Source organism: Schistocerca cancellata, chromosome 1 (genome assembly GCF_023864275.1).
Source record: "Schistocerca cancellata isolate TAMUIC-IGC-003103 chromosome 1, iqSchCanc2.1, whole genome shotgun sequence".
Lineage (NCBI taxonomy): Eukaryota > Metazoa > Arthropoda > Insecta > Orthoptera > Acrididae > Schistocerca > Schistocerca cancellata.
Genome location: NC_064626.1, coordinates 828,052,868 through 828,066,552, shown reverse-complemented (window position 1 = coordinate 828,066,552; position 13,685 = coordinate 828,052,868). Strand labels below are relative to the sequence as shown.

At 46.0% G+C, this 13,685-nt stretch overlaps 1 protein-coding gene across 1 annotated transcript in view; it reads left to right on the top strand.

Moving 5' to 3' along the window:
• LOC126106590 (homeobox protein Hox-D11-like) overlaps window positions 1-13,456 on the top strand; it is a 36,536-nt gene extending 23,080 nt beyond the window's left edge. Inside the window, exons 2-3 of the mRNA XM_049912970.1 lie at window positions 7,899-8,169; window positions 13,285-13,456. Of these exons, the coding sequence (XP_049768927.1) occupies window positions 7,899-8,169; window positions 13,285-13,456 (443 nt within the window). The remainder of the gene's footprint in view (window positions 1-7,898; window positions 8,170-13,284) is intronic.
• The last annotated feature ends 229 nt before the right edge of the window (window positions 13,457-13,685 follow it).

The window sequence follows — 13,685 nt, the reverse complement described above, 5'->3', positions numbered from 1 at the left end:
ATTCTTTTAAGGAGAACATTAACATGTACTTTAAATAATTTACTGTGGAAAAAGGTCCTGAGGGGCTTGTGGCGGGAGTGGGGTTGGGGTGGGGGTTGGGGGGGGGGGTGCATACTTCTTGTACCACTACCAGTTCGTGAATGGCGCACGGGAAGAATGATTGTCGGTAGGCCTCCGTATTAGCTCTGATTTCTCGGTACTTCTTGTTGTGCTCATTTTACACAGTCGACTATCGCACTCGACAGAGGCCAAGTACCGTGTTTGCATGTTTACTTCTCTCGTGGAGCAGTCCTCTCTGGATAGTTTACTGTACACAGCATACCGTGTCAGCTCGCGACACTTCCTCCGGGCGGTCGGCGGAATGTTAATAATCGTTTCTGAATTTGATTTTTAACATTACACATGGCACCAGACGACGTATATCCTCGATGAGGATTTAGTACAAGACTGTCGTCACTGTGACTTGCTTACTTAAGCCTAATTTCCTGTTTTGATTAACTGCAGGAAACCTGAAGATATATGAATGCGTAGTGTCTGTGCTTTCGAACATGTCCAAAAGAACAAACAACACGAATTCGATTAACTGATTCTCGTCGATAGGCAATGAACTCACAACCTTCAGTGCAAATGCATATTCCGTTAGAGCACCAGCGGGAATCCGAAATTAGCAAGCATGGAGTACGTGCACGGGGGCTGCGTATAGGTGGCGCTAAGTACGAATGTAAGTCGACCCGGGAGCATGCCGAGATAGGCCGCGCATTTTGCGACAAACACTGTGTCCGGATGGGGCAGTGGTTAACGCAACTATCTAGTAAGCGGGAGACCCCGGGTTCGACTTCCGCTCGGGCACATATTTCTACTCGTCGCCGCTGATTCCGCAAAAAGGCCCGATGCACTTGATATCATTAGTTCCTTCCTTTTCCTTTCCTTTCTCCCCCCTCCACCTCCAACTACATAAAATCTGAAGCTATTCGAAGAACGAAACCAGTCATAGCACAATAAACGAATGATTACACAGCTAAGGTGATTTTCATCACTCAGTAAACTTTATAACTTGTCAATGATGTCGTGGTCATAGGTAACTAATTGCAAAGCAGATCTATGAAGCGCCCACGCTTAATTTAAGCAGTCACTGCCGCACGCATCTGATCTACACTGAGGGGACAAAAGTCGTGCGATAGCGATATACGCAGATGCAGATAGCAGTACCCCGTACAGAAGGTATAAAGGTCAGCACATTGGCGAAGCTGTCTCTTGTGCTCAGATGATTCATATGAAAAGGATTCCGACTTGATTATACAAGTACGAAGGGAAGTAATAGACTCTGAATGCGTATTGGTAGTTGGAGCTAGAGGCATGGAACGTTTCATTTCGTACATCATTAGTAAAATCAACATTCAGAGATCCACAGTGTCAAGAGTGTCCAGAGAATATCAAATTTCGGGCATCACCTCTGACCACGGACAACGCAATGGCCAACGGTTTTCACCTAACGACGAAGAGCAACAATCTTGTCGTATGGTTGTCAGTGCCAACATCCAAGCAACACTGCGTGAAATAACCGCAGAAATCAATGTGGGACGTCCGGTGAACTTATACGTTAGGATACTGTGGTGAAGTTTGGCGTTAATGGGCAACTGCAACGGGCGACCGACACGAGTGCCTTCGCTAACAGCACGACGTCGCCTGGAGCGCCTCTCTTGGACTCGTGACCATATCGGCTGGACCCTAGACGACCGTCGACTGGTCAGCTGAGTCCCGATTTTAGTTGGTAAGAGCTGATGTTAGGATTTGAGCGTGGCGCAGACCCCACAAAGCCATAGACCCAAGATATCAACAAGGCTCTTTGCAAGCTGGTGGCCGGCCGTAGTGGCCGTGCGGTTCTAGGCGCTACAGTCTGGAGCCGAGCGGCCGCTACGGTCGCAGGTTCGAATCCTGCCTCGGGCATGGATGTGTGTGATGTCCTTAGGTTAGTTAGGTTTAAGTAGTTCTAAGTTCTAGGGGACTGATGACCTCAGAAGTTAAGTCCCATAGTTCTCAGAGCCATTTGAACCATTTTTTTTGCAAGCCGGTGGTGGCTCCATAGTGCTGCGGGCTGTGTTTATATGGAAGGTACTGGGTCCTATGGTCCAACTGAACCGATACTTGGGGACGATTTTCAGCCATTAATGGTCTTCATGTTCCCAAACAACGATGGAATTTTTATGGATGACAGTGCGCCATGTCATTGGCCCACAGTTGTTCGCTATTTTTTTGGAGAATTTTAATGGCAATTCGAGCGAATGACTTTGCCTGCCAGGGGCACGACCTGAATCTTATCAAACATTTACGGGACGTAATCTTGAAGTCAGGTCATAAACAAAATTCCGCACCGGCAACACTTACGCAATTATGGACGAGGCATAATGGCTCAATATACGTATCTGCTAGGGTTCCAGCGACTTGTGCAGTCTATGTCACGTCGAGTTGCTGCACTATGTCCAGTAAAAGCAAGCCCGACACGATATTAGGCAATTGTTGGTTGGAGTGCTGACATCTTTGTTATTGATAGCGTTAACCAGTTATGTTGGCATATATATGGATCATGATAACCCCTTCAGCACCAACTAAGGCCTAAAGATGGCGCAGTGAAGCACCGAAACTGGTAGCTACACAATTAATAAGATAATAAGGACGGCTGTAGGCGTTTAGTTTACTTACAATAGTGAAAAGCCATGGTGTCCAAGACCTCCAGTCAAAAAGATGCACATACAAAAATTCGATATTAGGATATAGGCCTATTGATATTTTGGAAAATATCGGGTGACTGATATCGATCTTTAAAAAGTCGTTATAGATCGTCGATACATCGAAAAATAGAATCGACACATTGATACAAAGAAGGAAAAGATGCAGGGCTATTACAAATGATTGAAGCGATTTCATAAATTCACTGTAGCTCCATTCATTGACATATGGTCACGACACACTACAGATACGTAGAAAAACTCATAAAGTTTTGTTCGGCTGAAGCCGCACTTCAGGTTTCTGCCGCCAGAGCGCTCGAGAGTGCAGTGCGACAAAATGGCGACAGGAGCCGAGAAAGCGTATGTCGTGCTTGAAATGCACTCACGTCAGTCAGTCATAACAGTGCAACGACACTTCAGGACGAAGTTCAAGAAAGATCCGTCAACTGCTAACTCCATTCGGCGATGGTATGCGCAGTTTAAAGCTTCTGGATGCCTCTGTAAGGGGAAATCAACGGGTCGGCCTGCAGTGAGCGAAGAAACGGTTGATCGCGTGCGGGCAAGTTTCACGCGTAGCCCGCGGAAGTCGACGAATAAAGCAAGCAGGGAGCTAAACGTACCACAGCCGACGGTTTGGAAAATCTTACGGAAAAGGCTAAAGCAGAAACCTTACCGTTTACAATTGCTACAAGCCCTGACACCCGATGACAAAGTCAAACGCTTTGAATTTTCGGTGCGGTTGCAACAGCTCATGAAAGAGGATGCGTTCAGTGCGAAACTTGTTTTCAGTGATGAAGCAACATTTTTTCTTAATGATGAAGTGAACAGACACAATGTGCGAATCTGGGCGGTAGAGAATCCTCACGCATTCGTGCAGCAAATTCGCAATTCACCAAAAGTTAACGTGTTTTGTGCAATCTCACGGTTTAAAGTTTATGGCCCCTTTTTCTTCTGCGAAAAAAACGTTACAGGACACGTGTATCTGGACATGCTGGAAAATTGGCTCATGACACAACTGGAGACCGACAGCGCCGACTTCATCTTTCAACAGGATGGTGCTCCACCGCACTTCCATCATGATGTTCGGCATTTCTTAAACAGGATATTGGAAAACCGATGGATCGGTCGTGGTGGAGATCATAATCAGCAATTCACGTCATGGCCTCCACGCTCACCAGACTTAACCCCATGCGATTTCTTTCTGTGGGGATATGTGAAAGATTCAGTGTTTAAACCTCCTCTACCAAGAAACGTGCCAGAACTGCGAGCTCGCATCAACGATGCCTTCGAACTCATCGATGGGGACATGCTGCGCCGAGTGTGGGAGGAACTTGATTATCGGCTTGATGTCTACCGAATCACTAAAGGGGCACATATCGAACATTTGTGAATGCCTAAAAAAACTTTTTGAGTTTTTGTATGTGTGTGCAAAGCATTGTGAAAATATCTCAAATAATAAAGTTATTGTAGAGCTGTGAAATCGCTTCAATCATTTGTAATAACCCTGTAATGATGTACCAGCGTATAAAAATACCTGCTGCACATTATAAATATACTACCAGTTTTAGAGTTGTATGTTTAAGTACTGATTTATGATAGATATTCTGTACATCTATAGGCTAGCAGCCTGCTTCTCCCCCCTTAGAACAAGAATTGACAGGAAAACGGTGCACGTTCACGCTTGGCGGTAACCACTTTGCTAACAATGTTAGCCGCATGTAAGTGGCACAAGAAAAGTTGTCCGATGGGTCCGTCATTCGATTTCGTCACATATCTAATTTGTCTGGAACACTTCATGTTGACTTCCCTGTTTCTTCATTTCTTCAGACGCCGGCAGCCTATTAGTTACAGTGTCAAAACAACGTAGTAAAGTTAAACGTTGCAGTTTCTGCTGGTAGCGCCGATTACGTCAGTATTTCCCCTCACACGTCTCCAGCCGTCGCAATGACCAATCTTGTCATTTAGATTTTTGTTCATCATTTTCAGCAACTGTTTTTGAGGAGTGTCGATGTGCAGAAATAGCACACTAGTTGCTTAGAAATTGTTTCTTTTCTTTTTTTAATGCAACTGGTATGCTATTTCTTCACATCGGAAGTCTTGTTATTCTATTCACATCGCCCCCCCCCCCCCCAAATGCAATCGGACTTCTTCTTTGTGCCACCTCTACTTGCTTCACACAGTCAAAGAGAAAGACTGGACGTGATGAAAGCTCAAAAACTAGTAAGACTCCACCACACATTGAAAGTGAAATTATGTTCTTCTACAATTTCAAAAGAACAATTTTAAATATTGAAAGATAACCCTGTGGGCTGTTATACAAATAATTGAGAATGAAGCAAAATTTACTTGAGTTCTAACAAAATTTAATTTTCAAAAGAAAAAAAAGTCATAGATTATACTAAACAAGTTATTGATTGAATACCGTAAATAACTAACAGTTGGTTTAAGAGTACAACGGACAAGGATCCTAGGTGGCAGAAATGAGTCAAGTACTCTGACCCTAAAAATGTGGATGAGCCCTAGCACTCCGTCTTCAGGCCAAAAGTGGCCCATCGGGACCATCCGACCGCTGTGTCGTGCGGAGAGGAGGGGCGTGTGGTCAGCACACCGCTCTCCCGGTCGTTACGATGGTTTTCTGTGACCGGAGCTGCTACTATTCAGTCGAGTAGCTCCTCAAGTGGCACCACAAGGCTGAGTGCACCCCGAAAAATGGCAACAGCACATGGTGGCCCGGATGGTCACCCATCCAAGTGCCGACCGAAAATGTGGATAATGCAATCCGAAATGATCTGATGCTGTGCAGACTTTGATTGATTAAATCTACAGTGGTTTCACTACATAGGTGCAGCTGAGAGCAAGTGGCAATTGAGATCGGTATTCCCTGACAGTGCCCGTGCAACAGTACATTTCCCTGTTTGCTTCATGCAGTGAAGTAACTTGCAGCTGGCGAGATGGGTGCGGCGGAGGTGAGACGTGAGGCAGCATCTGTGAAACGATCGCAGCTATGAAAAAATCTCACAGTCCTGCGATCAGGCAGATGGATCGCAATTTACTCTCTGACAGAGCCCTGAAATCATGGTAGATTTCAGTGTGTGACACACCTGTTCACTGGTACCAAGGACCAATTTGGCTCACTTATACTACAGGATGCACAAGGATACCAAACGTAAAGACCGGTAAACCAAAAACGAATAAGTGGCCCTCAGCAAACGAGTAGTCCGAGATGTTTGAAGTCACACTGTTGGTATACTAAGAGCAGGCTCTCCAGTCTAGCTACTCGCAAGTGAAGTCAGTCTCAGGACAGGTCCCAAGCACCAACCACACATGCCAGAGCGTTCACCAGAAGTCTCTTACCAGACCAAATGCCTTGCACATCCCCAGGAAAAAAAATTCGTTTTCCCACAAAGTGCACAAACGACACTGCCAGTTCGAGCCTATCATAGGCCCCTTGAGGAGCTAAATCTCCCCTCCCACATGACAGCACAAACTGCTGTCGAACCAGGACAAGACTTAAGAAACCTGCGTCTCTGGTAAAAAAGAAACTGCCAATTACGGGCTTTTTAAAGTTTTCGCGAAGGGGGCTGATGTTTATCTCCAAGGTCGCATCGCTTCCCATGGCAGCAAGTGAACATATACAATTTTAAAGATCTTTATCTAAATTGCCTGTGCCTTCGAGCTTGTTAGTACTAGCTTTGAGGTGTAATAAAGATTCTAAGTTTCTGAGACGCCGGAGTTTCTTATACAACATAGGCAAGGGACTGATGACCGTAACAGTCTGGTCCGTTCAGTCCCACAAACCAACCAACCAACAACATAGGCTGCCAATGGAAGTGGGTCACAGGCCTATTTTCAGTATCAGTGAACATGAAAACTTGTGAATTTTTATTATACGTGGCTCTGCACACAATTTCCGGTTTATGGCTTCACTGTGTAGATGCGTTCCTTCAGTCTGTCGCCCCCAGCCCAGGTTTCAGCTGGCGCCAATGCAGGTACCATGGCATTGTCCTGCTGGACACCTGTCTTGACTATGGACTGCTCTGTCTGCCCTGTACGGCTGTGGGCCTGTCTGGCAAGATTTACTGAGTGATGGGCTTGTCACAAATTGCTTCCAACTCCCAACATGCCGTTTTTATGAGGTAATAATTATAAAAAGACGTCATGTTTTTAGCGCCCTACCAGGCTCTCTCAACCTCTGCTTAGGTCGTTAATATTGTGGGGTCTCGCTCAAGGGGTGTCAGGTTGTAATAAAATGTTTAATAATTTACTGCGTACAGAAAATAGGTGAGAGAGTATATTGTCCTCTTTGAATATTACCCACAATTGTGAAAAAATAATACAAAATAAGAATATCAGCAGTCAGTATTGCCATTTTGATACTGTTATATCGATATATCACCGAAAAGTCCGCCCCTGGTAGCTGAGTGCTCAGGGCGACGGAATGTCATAGCTAACGGCCCGGGTTCGATTACCGGTTGGGTCGGAGATTTTCTCCACTCAGCGACTGGGTGTTGTGTTGTCCTTATCATCATCATTTCGTTCCCATCAACATGCAAGTCGCCAAAGTGGCGTCAACTCGAAAGACTTGCACCAGGCAAATGGTCTACCCAACGGGAGGCCCTAGCCACACGGCACTTCCATTTCCTACCACCTAAAAGTAAAGTAGATATACATCGATACTTTTTGTTAAAAATTCCAATGTATTGATATTTTATCAACAGCCCCAGTAGGACGTATCTTATAACTTTCGTCACCTCAGTACTGCAAGAAGAGAATACCTACAGCCGGCCACGGTGGCCGAACGCTTCTAGGCGCTTCAGTCCGGAACCGAGCGACTGCTACCGTCGCAGGTTCGGATGCTGCCTCAGGCATGGATGTGTGTGATGTCCTTCGGTTAGTCAGGTTTAAGTAATTCTAAGTTCTAGAGGACTGATGACCTCAGATGTTAAGTCCCATAGTGCTCAGAGCCAGTACCTACAGTAGCGCGGTGAAAAGGTGTTTGAATGCCAGTCGTTCCAAATATAAGCCGAGAGCTGCCTCCCTCGGTAACTAGTGAAGACGTTGCGGCCGGCGGCGTCCGGCCAGAAGCTGTGTAGCCTCGAGTGCTGAATGGCCGCACGTGTTGTCACTTGTTGGCCCTGCGTGGAGGTAAACACTGTACGCGGCACGCTGCAGGCGAGGTGCGGTGCGCGCGGCCAGCGCCGGCGGCCGCCCTCGCGTGTCTGATGCGGGGGCAGGCCTCGCCGGAAGTGTCACCATGGCAACGCCAACACATCGATTCGGAGGGAGCGGCGCAGCTCGGCTCGCTAGCTGGCGCGGTGTGCCCGCGGCCGCAGCCGCCGCCGCCTCCCGCTCCCCCTGGCCGGCCCATCGCGAGGCCGTCTGCTGTCGCTCTGTCACCTCCAGCACCTAGCCCGTGTTCTGCACCAGATGTGCTCAGGACTAGGTATTTGCAACTAGACAGTACAGTTTTTGTGCAGAGCACTCACTCTATGAAATCATGTTGTCTGATATATTATTGGAGACAACTATTTCCGCCACTACTCCCGTTCGTCTATGCTTACCTTTTTCTCGAAAGAAGTGCATTAGAATTTTTGTCTGGTGGAGTGCATTTCACCTAATCTTGAAGGACCACACATTTATGGTATATGGTTGAAACTCGTAGAAAGGAAGTACCTGTAAACGTCTTAATTTTGTATGGAATATATTGGTTAGAAAAAAATTTTCGCTTGTTTCGAATTTTTAAATAATTTTTTTTATCGATTTGATTATTTTCAAGTAGGAAATATTCTTCTAGTTTACAAACGCTTTTACTCGGTTATTCAGGACATGATCGACCCATTTTTCTGTCTCCAGAAGTACTTGGAATTAAGAAAGATAAAATCGATTGTGTGGAAGGGGGGAACTAAACTTGACGAAATTTTACAAGAATGGAGCATAGGTACAGTGTCTCAAATCTTCTTCTCGATTGTGTTGGCTTCCATTTTGTTTTCTTCTTAAGATCAGACATCAGTGAAAAATTTCCACGTAGTTCTCCTCTGTATATACGGATAACTGTAAAGCTGCTAAGTCAATAAATGCTTTATGGATTTACATTTTGTTAAGGTATTTTCTATATGGATGTTTCAACATCATATTAAATTGATTTAAGTTCGCAGGCTTTCACGGGCAGTGTCATTTTAAATAACATAATTTTTCATATTGGGTCACGTCACTGTAAACTACTAAAACTTCTGTGAACAACCCTGAAGCCGCGCGGGATTAGCCGAGCGGTCTAGGGCGCTGCAGTCTTGGACTGTGCGGCTGATCCCGGCGGAGGTTCGAGTCCTCAAAAATGGCTCAAACGGCTCTGAGCACTATGGGTCATCAGTCCCCTAGAACTTAGAACTACTTAAACCTAAGGACATCAGACACATCCATGCCCAAGGCAGGATTCGAACCTGCGGCCGCAGCGGTCGCGCAGTTCCAGACTGTAGCGCCTAGAACCGCTCGGCCACTCCGGCCGGCTTCGAGTCCTCCCTCGGGCATGTTTGTCCTTGGGATACTTTAGGTTAAGTAGTGTGTAAGCTTAGACACTGATGACCTTAGCAGTTAAGTCCCATAAGATTTCACACACACACACACACACAACAACAACAACAACAACAACCCTGAAGAGGACCGCAGCAAGTCGATCAAAACAACGGCAGTTTAGCTGTTACAGTAGTTTACAATGACGCGGTCCAGTACATGTTCCTCTATGGTTTATTTTATAGCCCTTTCTCCATGTCCCTGTTTTCAGCCGTCTTCTCTTACGCCGGTTGGGATTGACGTGTAGTCGCTTTTTAACTCCTCTCTGTCTTCGAGTTCTACAGTTTTTGCACCCTAAAACAAAACAAACAAACAAACAACATCGTCAATGTCCTAAAAATTTATTGACGAAGTACTGGAATATACTTATTCTTCTGCCTAACTTATTTCGTGTATGACCCAGCCACATCTTCTAAACGAGCTAATAACATATGCAGACCTTCAGAGAGAATCGTTCTTCAGTGGGGTATCTCATATGACAAGACACTACAAAGAGCGAATCTACATTTGGTAAAGTTCACGGGTGACAAAGCTGTTAATAAAACTGACTTCTACCGTATTGGATTTCAAATCCCTATCCACGTGAAACAGACCTAAGCAATTGCTCGGATGATTCCTTCTACAAGATCTGTATGCTTCCATCGCCATCCTATTCCGAAGGTGATACAGCTCAGTCTCTATTAACCTTGAGCCATCGTTGACTCGTATAGACCTTATAATCTAGATAAATAGCGTTTGAGCTGAATCCTTTAGCACTTTCTAAACAGATTCGTTGTTTGCAAACTACTAACGGTGTATCATTTGTACCGATAGCAGGGGAAGTATTAATTTCGGTAAATTGTAATACCAGCATTTAATTGCCCATATCTGTATCTGCAGATTCATTTTTTCTTATTGTTAGTATTAAACTAATAGTGTATCATGGGATACTTGTGCCCGAATCCCAGTTTTCTTACAAATACAGATATTAGTATTCCATATCTTAAAGTTATTTAACAGTTAATATAAAGCTCTCAGATCCGTCGATTTAAAACATCCTTCCTGATAAGAAGAAGCAGAACAAGAAGGAAATAAATCCGTTTGGCACCTCATACACGGATAAGTACTGGCAGAAATCAAAAATAAAATAAAAAAAAACAAGAGGAAAAGAGAACTGCTGCAAAAGGCGATGTCACAATACATCATCGCATATGTGCTACTACTTGCAGGACCGACCGAGATGACGTAGTGGTTACCACCCTGGACTCGAATTCGTGAGAACGACACGTCAAATTCCCGTCTGGGCGTCTAGATGTAGGTTTTCTGTGATTTTCCTGAATCACTCCAGGCCAATGCTGGGATGGTTCATTTGGAAAGATCACGCCCGATTTCCCCTTCCTATTCTTCCGTAATACAAGCTTGCTCTGCGTGCCTAATGACCGCACTGTCGGTGGGTCGTGAAACTAACAGTGGCTATGTATGGAAATCATTTCTTGTTTGCACTAAATCTCTTTATTTGTTCGATGTTTCTCTTCAAACAGAAGGCAGTACATGTTTTCGAGAAACAACAATATTTAAAAAAAATATTTTAATTGGCTTATACAAGTCCAACCTTCGTCGTCTTCAAAGTATTCCCTTTTATTATTTGAGGATTTTCTCCATCGGTACTTTCACTTCACCGCACAGCTCACGAAAATTTCTTTTGCATTGCCTGACACCAATACTTATAACTAAAACCAACGGCGTCACTTCACCACTGATTTTAATTACGTAAGCAAGAAAAGTCACACGAAGCAGTTTGAGTGTATAAGTTGGGTTAGGAAGGACAATCTTCTGACGGTTACTAACGCCGTGACCAACATAGGTTATGATGTCTGTAAAGTTGCTTCTAAAATGTAATGCGTCCAAAAATGTTTCCACCAGATTCACTCAAAATTACCTTTCATGCCATTACTTCGAAGAATCAGGCATAGTAAAAATCGCCACGATCATTATATCATCTTTTACTACATCGTCCGCCCCGATAGATGAGTGGTTAGCGTGACGGATTGCCGTCCCAAGGGCCCGGGTTCGATTCTCGGCAGGATCGGAGATTTTTCCCCGCTCAGGGACTGGGTGTTGTGTTGTCTTCACCATCATTTCATCTCCATTCGGCGCGCAGATCGCCCAATGTGGCGTCGAATGTAATAAGCCCCGTAAGGAGCCTCTCGGCCAATAACGCCAAACGCTCATTTCCATTTTTTACTACATAAAACATTAAAATTGCTACATCACAAAGATGACGTGCTACAGACGCGAAATTTAACCGTCAGGAAGAACATGCTGTGATATGCAAAAGATTAGCTTTTCAGAGCATTCACACCTACAACGTGCTGAGATGAGGAATGTTTCCAACCTATTTCCCAAACACAAACAGCAGTTGACAAAAGTTGCCTGGTGAAACGTTGTTGTGATGCCTCGTGTAAGGAGGAGAAATGCGTACCATCACTTTTCCGACTTTGATAAAGGTCGGATTGTAGCCTATCGAGATTGCGGTTTATCGTATCGCGACATTGCCGCTCGCGTTGGTCGAGATCCAATGACTGTTAGCAGAATATGGAATCGGTGGGTTCAGGAGGTTAATACGGAACGCCATGCTGGATCCCAACGGCCTTATATCACTAGCAGTCGAGATGACAGGCATCTTATCCGAATGGGAGTTGGTTCAAATGGCTCTGAGCACTATGGGACTTAACATCTATGGTCATCAGTCCCCTAGAACTTAGAACTACTTAAACCTAACTAACCTAAGGACAGCACACAACACCCAGCCATCACGAGGCAGAGAAAATCCCTGACCCCGCCGGGAATCGAACCCGGGAACCCGGGTGTGGGAAGCGAGAAAGCTTCCGCACGACCACGAGATGCGGGCCCGAATGGGAGTAACGGATCGGGCAGCCACGTCTCGATCCCTGAGTCAACAGATGGGGACGTTTGTAAGACAACAACCATCTGCACGAACAGCTCGACGACGTTTGTAGCAGCACGGACTATCAGCTCGGAGGCCGTGGCTGCGGTTACCCTTGACGCTGCAACACAGACAGGAGCGCCTGCGATGGTGTACTCAACGACGAACATGGGTGCACGAATAGGAAAACGTCAGTTTTTCGGATGAATCCAGGTTCTGTTTACAGCATCATGATGGTCGCATCCGTGTTTGGTGACAACGCGGTGAACGCACATTGGAAGCGTGTATTCGTCATCGCCATGCTGGCGTATCACCCGGCGTGATGGTATGGGGTGCCATTGGTTACACGTCTCGGTCACCTCTTGTTCGCACTGACGGCACTTTTAACAGTGGACGTTACATTTCAGATGTGTTACGACCCGTGGCTCTACCCTTCATCCGATCCCTGCGAAACCCTACATTTCAGCAGGATAATGCACGACCGCATGTTGCAGGTCCTGTACGTGCCTTTCTGGATATAGGAAATGTTCGACTGCTGCCCTGGCCAGCACATTCTCCAGATCTCTCACCAACTGAAAACGTGTGGTCAATGGTGGCCGAGCAACTGGCTCGTCACAATACACCAGTCACTACTCTTGATGAACTGTGGTATCGTGTTGAAGCTGCATGGGCAGCTGTACCTGTACACACCATCCAAGCTCTGTTTGACTCAATGCCCAGGCGTATCAAGGCCTTTATTACGGACAGAGGTGGTTGTTCTGGGCACTGATTTCTCAGGATCAATGCACCCAAATTGCGTGAAAATTTAATGACATGTCATTTCTAGTATATTTGTCCAATGAATACCCATTTATCATCTGCATTTGTTCTTGGTGTAGCAATTTTAATGGCCAGTAGTTTATTCTGCGTTTTGCACATGTAGAGCCCTTATGACTGAAAGACTGGAAGCTGTAAGGGAAGTGAGAAGGAAGCGCCTCCTGCAGTGGTCCCTCAGCGTCCTCCGTTGGCAGAGACAGCGGCGCGGTGACCGTTGAGTCAGCGTGAGCTGCTGTTTGCCCTCGGGAGGGCGCTCTCGCCTCTCGCCGCCGTTATGAGAGAAGTGGCGCTGCGGCAATATTCGCGGCGCGGCGCCGGAACCAGCAGCCAGAGATTGCGTCACCTCTGTAAACAGCGGCCCGATATGCCGCCGACAACAGGCGCCTCGCCCCGCCTGCCTTCGCCTCACGGCCCGGAATGAGCAGAAATTCCCAGCTCTGTGCCACTGCTCCGTCTCCGCCGGCAGCTCTGCAATATGAGGACAGCACGCTCCACCCGCCACCGTCAGTTCTCGTCGTAGCTGCAGCGATGTAAAGGCTCTCTTCTACACAAGCACGGGGAGGTCAGGCTCCCCGCATTCCTCTGTTTCTGTTGTGCCTTTTCTTCCATTTCAGATCTAACTGACGCATAAAACGAATAACTTTATGACG